Genomic DNA, 9,723 nt, shown 5'->3' on the forward strand with positions numbered 1-9,723 from the left:
GGGGTGCCTGGCCAGCCTGGGTGAGGGGCTGAGGGCCGTTTTCAGACTGGCCATACCCCTTTCAGGGTGGGGGTCCCCGCTGGGGTGCCTGGCCAGCCTGGGTGAGGGGCTGATGGCTTTTTGCAGGCTGGCCAAGCCCCCAGCGGGGACCCTCACCCCATGAGGGTGTGGCCATCCTGGGTGAGGGGCTGATGACTGTTTGCAAGCTGGCCACGGCCCCCAGCCACCCAAGCTCCCAGTGGAGGCTGGCTGGAAGCAGGTATCTGGTATTTATTTATCTTCTATAATTGAAACTTTGTTGCCTTGAGTGGAGCTCAGAGCTGGCCAGGGCAGGCGGGAAGCTTGGCTTCCTCCATCGCCGGGGCAGCCAAGCCTCCTGCTTGCTCCAGCTCCGTGGCTGCCAGCCGCCATCTTGGTTGGGTTAATTTGCATATAACCACTCTGACTGGCTGGTGGGCATGGCTTGGGCGTAGTGGAGGTATGGTCAATTTGCATGTTTCTCTTTTATTAGATTAGATTATTGAATATATTCCCTATACTGTACTTTACATCCCCAAGACTATTTTGTGACTACCAGTTTGTACTTCTTAATCCCTTCACCTTTTTTACCCAGCCCTCCCAAACCCTGTCCCCTTGACAGCCATCAGTCTGTTCTTTGTATCTCTGAGTCTGTTGCTATTTTGTTTGTTCACTTGTTTCGCTCTTAGATTTCACATTTAAGTGAAATCATAAGGTATTTGTCTTTCTATGACTGACTTATTTCACTTAGCATAATATCCTCTAGGTCCATCCATGCTGTCACAGATGTTAAGATTTTTTCTTTTTTATGGCCGAGTAATACTCCATATATATAATATATCTCACAGCTTTTTTTATCCACTTGTCTATTGATGAGAATTTGAGTTGCTTCCATATCTGTGCTATTGCAAATAATGCTGCAATGAACACAGGGGTGTATAAATTCTTTCTAATTAGTATTTGGGGTTTCTCTGGATATATATCACTGGGTCATGAGGCTATTTTTAATTTTTTTTAGCAACCTCCATACTATTTTCCATAGTGGCTGAAACCAGTCTACATAAGTCCAGCTGTTATCTATACTAATGACCAACTGGTTATAAATCAGAGGTTTCCAAGACCCCCTCCTTGGATTCCATTATTTGCTAAAGCAGCTCACAGAACTCAGAGAAACATTTTACTTATGAGCATCACCAGTTTACTATAAAAAGATATAACTTAAGAATAGTGAGATGGAAGAGATGCATAGGGCAAGGATTAGGGAAAGGGCCTGGAGCTTTCATATCCTCTACAGGTCCTTTTGGATTTTTATGGAGGCTTCATTACATAGGCATGATTGATTAGCTATTGATCCACTCTCCAGTTCCTCTCCCTCCCTGGATACCAGGGCATAGGACTTAAAGTTCTAACCCTCTAATCACAAGGTTGGCTCCATTGCATCCAGCCCCATCCTTAGATGCTTTCTAAAAGTTAACATAATAAAATACATCTTTATCACTCTCAACACAGGAAAATCCCAGGGTTTTGAGAGTTGTGAGTCAAGAACTGTGGACAAAGGTTGAAGATATATGAAAAATATATTTTGGTCATCTGAATGACCAAATAAATACATATGTATTTCTTATACATCACAATATTACATTCCCCCTTTAATGTATTTCTTCTGGTAACATTACAGAGCCTAGTGGAGAGAGTCTCACAAACATCTGGGATTGAGCAAACCTGGGTCCTTCCCCATGGACCTTGAGCCTAAATTGTTCTGTGCCAATGTTATCGGAGAAATCGGGGTGTCCTCTTCATCACTGGGTGCTGGAGGTGGGGTCCTTATGCTATCTTGAGAAAAATAACGTTCTGAGACTCTCATGGGAGGATGATTGACTTTTATTTGCATGGAATTACATCCCTGGGTTTCCCAAGTCCCATTCCAGTCATAGAACAAGTGTAGCTGGGGTTTCAGTAAAGCTAGAAGCAAAGTCAGAGTCCAGAGTTTCCGTTCCATGTTGCAGCCTGGTAGTTCAGCATCAGGCTAGTTGCAGTCCATTAGTCCATCGTATGTGGGGGTCCACTTGGCCGTGGGCACCCCGAGCAATAAGAGTCCTAAAAGCATAAGAGGAACCAAAAGAACCAAGAGCACGAGTTCCTTTGTTCAGGAGATTAAATCTCCCAAATTGCTCGCCCTTGCAGTGGCCAAGCCCATTCGGGCCAATGATCTGTTCCCAGGTGTGACTGACAAGCAAGTACCTTCCCAACATCACCCCAACTTTACTGGGCATGTAACTATTCTCCAACCGGCCAGGCCCCCCACCCCCAAATTTTGGGGGAATAGACCGCTGGCTCCCTGGGGAATATAAAGCTTAGCTTCGGGTAAAGCTGCCTAAATGACATGTCTATAATTTTTGGCCTTCCCTTTGTTCCTTTCTTGTTATTAATAACTAGGTTAATTATAATGGTATCTCCAAGACTGCCATCTAGCTGGGCTCCTCCTCTTTGTCTGTCTGTATACATACTGGCCATACTCAAAGTCACCTGGCTTCTCAGTTTTCTGCCCTGAGGCTTCCTTTACAAAACTTTAAGCCTCGGGAAGTATATTTTAACCAGCATTATAGTTTCCCTTTTTTTAAATTCATAGTTTTAAAAAGTTTATTATACACCTACTACCAGCATAGCTTTGGGCTAGCCGCTACACGGACACACAAAAAAGTGTAAAATAGATTTAAGCTTACGGTGAAAATGAGGACATATGACCAAACATTAGAAGTAAATTAAAAGCCGAATGTCACCAGAGAGTCATTGGCCAAGCTGGAGTGGGGAAGGGAGTATGGAGGTGAGATCCAAGGAAGGAAGGATGCCGCCTAGTTGGAAGGAATCCAGAAACTGGGATAGCCTCTGGTTTTGTTCTAAAAGGGTGAGTGTATTTGAAGGGAAAAACTGAGGCACTGGGTGAAGAGTGTGAATTTAAGGCAAAGGACACAAGTAAAGTTGTTAATAGATAGACCGAAGCATAGTAAAAATTTTAAGAGCTATTTGAACAAAAATCTATTCTAACCAGACATCGCCTGACTCAAAGTGGCTAGAAGCACTCCACAGACAGAAGCCAAGGGAAAGATTTATATAGAGAATAATGGAGAAGCAAAGAAAGGAAATTACTTGACTGGCTATAGCCTAAAGCCTGATTGGTTGTCCTTCGAGGTTTGGTTTTTAACTTTGAGGCATCTACAAGCTTAGATTTTGGTTTGCTTATTATGTAGGCCAGCATGGCATTGGAGCCACATCAGTCTTAGGGCCTCCTTGTTTAATTAATTTCACAAGTTACAGCGCTGGGAAAATGCAGGGCATGTTTTAGTTTGAACTCAGAGTAGAGTAAGGAGGGGAAGCTGTGGGAGTTAACACTAGAATTTGCAAGTCAGATCCTGCCCCTCCTCTGCTTATGACTTCTCATCTCATTTAGAGAAAAGCCACAGTCCCTACAAAGTAGCCTACAAGCTGCTACAGCATCTGTTTCCCTCCCCCAGTTTCACCACTTTCTTCCTTGCTCCTTCTCTAGCAGGTCAGTCTTCTGCGGTTCCTTTATCAGGCCAAGAGCCCCACCTCAAGGTGTTTGTTTCCTTTCTGCCCAGGGCTCTCTCCTCCCAAATGGCTGCATGGCTTCCCTTTCGCTGTCCTGACTTCTCTATGTAAACTCCCCTCCCCATTCCTGCTGCTCCTCATTCTGCTTACTTTGCTTTACTCTTCTTCTTAGTACTTAGGAAGTGGGTATATAGGTTTACTAACATCCTATGGATATTTGCTTGTGAATCGTTGCCTGTTTTCAGCCACTGGAGTGTATATTCTCTGAGGTGAGGACTTACTGCTGCATCCCCAGGACCAGTGCCTGACACATATGTCATACCCAAATATTTATTAGAAAAAAACACACAAAACAACACAAAAAACCAACAAGGACAGAGTGTGAGGAAGGGAAGGAGTTTAGATATAGGTCCTACAGGCTTTTGCATTCTAGGAAGAGGAATAAAATTTTAATTCCTTAGTGGGTGGGTAGCCAAGGCAAAGTTTGAATGGGGGAGTAAGAGCAAAAAAAAACCAAAACATTTAGTTTAGGAAGATTCATTTGTGATGATGTTTAGGATGGATTTTTAAAGGAAAAATTCACATGATAGAAAGAAAGAAAGAAAAGGGAGGGGAGGGGCGGGGAGAAAAGGGGGAGGGGAAGGGGAAAGGGAAAAAAAGAAAAAAAAAGAAAAGAGAGGGAGAGAGGGAGGAAGAAAGGAAGGAAGGGAGGGAGGGAGGAAAAGAAAGCCCGGACAGTGTGGGTCAGTGGTTGAGCATCGACTTATGAACCAGAAGGACGCCTTTCATTCCTGGTCAGGGCACATGCCTGGGTTGCAGGCTCAACCCCCAGTAGGTGCCATGCAGGAGGCAACCAATTGATGGTTTTCTCTCATCATTGGTTTTTCTATCTACCTCTCCCTCTCCCTCTCTGAAAACAATAATAAAAAAAATTTTTTTAAAGAAAATTAACATCAACTCCCCCCCCCCCCCCCCCCCCCTTCGCACTATGTAACTCTTTAAAACAGACAAACCAGCCCTAACTGGTTTTGCTCAGTGGATGAGCGTGGGCCTGCGGACTGATGGGTCCCAGGTTCGATTCCGGTTAAGGGCATTTCCTTGGTTGTGGGCACATCCTTAGTAGGGGGTGTGCAGGAGACAGCTGATCAATGTTTCTAACTCTCTATCCCTCTCTCTTCCTCTCTGTAAAAAAATCAATAAAATATATTAAAAAAACAACAAACAAAGAAACCTTTTTATTTTGAAATCATTATTCTCGAGAAATGGCTAAAATAATTGCTTAAATTGCTAAAAGCAAATTCCCTTCTTATACTTTCCCCCCAATGATAGTATTGGGGTAAATACTATATACATTACCACAGTACACTGTCAAATCCAGGAAAATGACCTTGGCACAATACTATTAACTCAGATACAGGTCTTAGTTGGATTTCACCAGATTTTACATGCACTTTTGTGTATGTGTGTGTGTGCATGGGTGTGTGTTTATAGTTTTATGAAATGTTATTATGTGTACAGGTGTGCTTTTCTAATAATTCTGCATCTGATTTTGAAGATTTTGATAGTCTTAGTATATATTTAAACCCACTTTAATGCTACTCTGCAGGTTCTTGTTCTCCCACATTTCCATATGAATAAACTGAATGGCCTGTTGTTTTTTGCTTTTATTCCTCTGCCTAGGTATTTCTTGTAGCCTTTCTGTTCTATACCAAAGATGCTTTTAAAATTTTACTTAACAAGTATTGACAATTCATATTACTTACTAGGTCTTAATTTTTTTTTATTTTAAAACTAATACATTACATTATTATTTTTCCTGTTGGTCATTTGTCTACTTAACCATTCGTATCTTGTCTGATAGTAAACTATTTCTACAAGACTCTTAATAGGGTTCTAAAGTTTTTTTTCCCTTTGCCTACTCTGTACTACTAGTTAGAAATATATTTCTAGTAAATAATTTACCAGTAATTTCAGAATTGGGAAGGATAGTGGGTGGGAAAGAGATGCACTTAATTCTTTCAAGTTGTAGTGTCAACAATAAAAATAGAAGATTAAAGAAAAGGAGAACAAATGAAACTAAAAACAAAACACCCCAAAATCAAACTTTTAGCGGTTTTAGATATTCTGCTAACTGTATTATTTTACTAAAAGCCCACCTTCCTTGTTTTTCTATACTGTGGGACATATTTGTCTTTTAGTTAATTAGATTTTCTAAAACAACATGGTCAAGTTAAATCTTACAGTTTAATTTCTGCAGCTGTGCTCTGTATGTGCCATATATATGTTTACATACATGTTCTATGTGATTACACATACTTATATATTTCTAATGTTTAAGGTGATAATTGATGATCTTCAGTAGGGTGCTAGATTAATATAAGGCCTATGTGTGGTAGCTGAAGAAAACCCAAGTTCTGTGTGAACATACTTGATACATCTCTTACAGATTCTGAGTTCTGTCCGCACGGAATGGGATCCACTGGATGTTCGTTTTAGCACCAAACAGACTTACCAGGTGTTGACAGTGGAGCGCTCCATCAGTGCAGACAAAGAGCCCATGGCTGACAGCTGCATCTATGAGTGTGTTCGGAACAAAATCCAGTGTGTGTCGGTCACCAGAATACCACTAAGATCCAAGGCCATTAGCTGCTGCAGGAATGCTACTGAAGACAAACTGATTCTGGGCTGTGAAGATTCCTCCATAATTCTTTATGAAACTCACCGTAGAGTGACTCTCTTAGCCCAGGCTGAACTTTTGCCTTCATTAATAAGCTGCCACCCAAGTGGCACCATTCTGCTAGTTGGCAGCATCCAAGGAGAGCTGCAAATTTTTGATATGGCTCTCTCCCCTATTAACATCCAGCTCTTGGCTGAAGACCGCTCACCCAGGGAGACTCTGCAGTTCAATACATTTTTCAGTGTTCCCAGCAGTCTTGTTGAAATGCAGTGGGTAGCTCCACAGGCTGCTTCTCAGAAGCCCGAAAGTGGGGACATCTGTGATCTCCTCTTCCTCAGGTTCAACAGAGGCCCTTTGGGTGTTCTTTTGTTTAAACTTGGTAAGTAAAGGAAGTTGGTGAGTAAGTAAATTAAAGTGTTTATGATGGTGAGATTATAATTAAGACAACAAAACTATTCTTGGAATGTATTTTCTACTTGTCATCCCATAAATATGCTTGCCTTTCATACATTTCATAGAGTTTCCTTAACGCTTTGTGGATGAGTTTCTAAATGTCAGGAAACATTCTTTAATATCATTAGATAATGATATTGAAGAATTTGGAAATTACACTAAGTATTCAGTGTAATGAATAAAAAGCCTGAAATTTCACATTTGACACTTTCCAAAATAAACTGTCTACCAAAAAAATCTTTAAGAAATAGGTATGTGATTATTTTGTTTAGCATTTTAAAATTTTCATTGATTGATTTTGGAGAGGAAGAGAGAGAGACATTGACATTGATTTGGGGTTCCACTTATTGATGCATTCATTGATTGTTTCTTATATGTGCTCTGACCTGGGACTGAACCTGCAACCTTGGTGTATCACGACAATGTTCTAACTGAGCTACCCAGCGAATATTTTAAAAGCACTTAATATGTCCATTAAAAAATTCTTTGTAGGACTGTAATACTTTATTTTTAAAAATCATTTTAGGTTATAGGTATCCATTGCTTACCAGATTGGAATTGTGTAAAATAAGTGTTTTGAAAAAAAGGAAAGCAAATGTTTAACTAGCTTTTGGTAAAGATATTTGCGTAACTTTTTTGTTACCCTTTTAGCTAAAAAATTCAAAAGGATTTTATCAATATTATGAAATTTCTGTATTCATACAGTCCATTTCAATCAGGAAACGTTAAAACAAAATTTTATTATCCTCCTATATAATAAAAGGGTAATATGCAAACCGACTGAATGGTGGAATGACTGGTCGCTCTGACATGCACTGACCACCAGGGGACAGATGCTCAACGCAGGAGCTGCCCCCTGGTGGTCAGTGCGCTCTCACAGGGGGAGGAGCGCCGCTCAGCCAGAAGCCGGGCTGACGGCTGGTGAGCACAGCGGCCCGCCTCTGTGGCAGCGCTAAGGATGTCAGTGGGACATCCATCCCCCCAGGGCTCCCTGACTGCAAAAGGGCGCAGACTGGGCTGAAGGGCCACCCCCTCTCGCCCCCACAGTGTATGAATGTTGTGCACCGGGCCTCTAGTTGCTTTATATTTGCCTTTTGTGGTTTTCCATTTCTAGCTTTCTCCTGGAATATCTGATATTCTTTAGGTAGTTTTGTATAATTTAAAATTCTTAAAAGACCTTTGCTTAGGTTTGAAAAAATAGACTTTAATTAATGCACATTATTGCTACTTGAAAACTTAAAAAAGTAAATACATTTTAAACCCCTGACAGGATTTGGCTCTGTGGTATAAAACTAAGTTTTTAAAGACATCATAATAATGTTTCTTAAGTAGCTCTCAGTTTACTTTGTTTTTGTATGGATCTATTTGCCTCTGAAGTTGAACACATGAAATAAGTCTAGTGAAAATGACTTGATTAACCTGAAAGATATGGATATAATGTGAGGGCTATGTTTTTCTTCTCTCACATAATAAAAATGCAACTGGATCTATTCATAATGTTAATATTGTCCAAGAAAAAATGTTTGGAATTTCACTTATTATGAGATAATCCAGTTCGACTTTGCCCCACTGCATTTTTAACAGTTGTATGTCTCCATATACAACACTCATTAAAGTAGATGTTAGATGTTTTGCATGTCTGTTAAAACACACACACACACACACACACACACACACACACACACTATAAATTACCCAGTTACCTGTCAAACAGAAGGCTGTCTGCCCACATATACCTAGCTCTTCTTCAGCCCTCCCTTGTGGGCCTACTAACAACAGCTTTGCAAAAAGCACAGCTTTCTCTTCCTATCTCTAGCACATTTGCCTTCTTACTAAAGTAAACAGGCTCTCAGTGTAGGGATTTAGAGGGCTCCCTGCTAATTGCCAGCTTGTAAACTTAATTGGACTGTCTCCCTGGGCACTGTTCCTAAATCAATTAGGCAATGAGTTGGCTGTCACCTCTTTTTCCCAAGAAGGTCTCTTGGAAGAGAGTTATCCAATAGAAGTCAAGCATTCGAATGAAAAGGTGATAACTTCTGCAACTGACATTTATCATTTATATTTTATTTTCAATATGACTGTTACATTTTATAGAATGGGGAAAATTTACAGTCTTTAAAGGATCTAATATGGAGCTTCCCAGGATTTAAAAAATGTGTTATAAGATTAATGTTTTATTACAGATTACTTTTTTCCCTAGGAAGAGTAGATTCCTTGAAACAGTAGATTCCAACTAGCAGATTTTTAAAAAGAAAACTCTGTTTAAATGACAGATTTTTCTTAGGCTCTGCTACTAAATACATCCAAAAATTTTAATATACTTCTTGAATTAACACAGTGCTGATTCTGGGCATCCATGTGGAATTTTCATGTATAATTCAAGTTACTGCATATATAAACAGGTATTTACATGTGCAGTTTCCCTACTGGGGAGCATTTATGAGTTTTTTTCATGTGCTTGTTATGCAAGCCTTTGGAAAATTTGACATGAAAGGTGTAGCTTACAATTTAAGAAGCTGAGAGAGATCATAGTTTAAAATAGAATGCTGTCACTTGTAAACGTGGCCCTGCCTGGTGCCAGCATCCTAAGACTCTTGGAGTTTGACACTTAGAATAGGTAAGCTAGTGTTGAAGGAAAACTGTTTCAAGGCTAACATTTCCATTCTAAATCCTTATAATCATCAATCAGATCATTGGGGATTTACTAGTAAAGGCCATCATGACTGTTATTAGAAGAATTCAAAGAACATGTCTTTTTCAAGAGGGAGCTAGAAGAGTCATCTTCCACAGAGAAGCCAAGAAGTGTACTATTTTATACAAGGCAATATCTACACTAATAAAAGAGAAACATGGTAATTAGCATACGACCGCTACCCTTTTCATTGGCTAATCAGTGAGTATATGCAAATTAACTGTCAGCCAAGATGGCAGCCGGCAGCAAGGCAGCTGGAAGCGAACATGAGGCTTGCTTGCTGCAGTGAAGGAGGACTCCAACGTTCCCCGCCTGC

General features: G+C 40.4%; 1 protein-coding gene across 4 annotated transcripts in view; it reads left to right on the plus strand.

Annotated features, from left to right (window-relative positions):
• Window positions 1-9,723, plus strand: part of WDPCP (WD repeat containing planar cell polarity effector) — a 246,207-nt gene that overhangs the window by 101,050 nt on the left and 135,434 nt on the right. For all 4 annotated transcript variants that reach the window (XR_314622.2, XM_014532062.1, XM_014532063.1 and 1 more), the window contains exon 10: window positions 6,032-6,641. Coding sequence is in view for 3 of the 4 variants with exons in the window: in XM_014532062.1 (XP_014387548.1) it covers window positions 6,032-6,641 (610 nt within the window). In the remaining variant the exon portion in view is untranslated. The remainder of the gene's footprint in view (window positions 1-6,031; window positions 6,642-9,723) is intronic.

The sequence above is a fragment of the Myotis brandtii genome, unplaced genomic scaffold (assembly GCF_000412655.1).
Source record: "Myotis brandtii unplaced genomic scaffold, ASM41265v1 scaffold84, whole genome shotgun sequence".
NCBI lineage: Eukaryota > Metazoa > Chordata > Mammalia > Chiroptera > Vespertilionidae > Myotis > Myotis brandtii.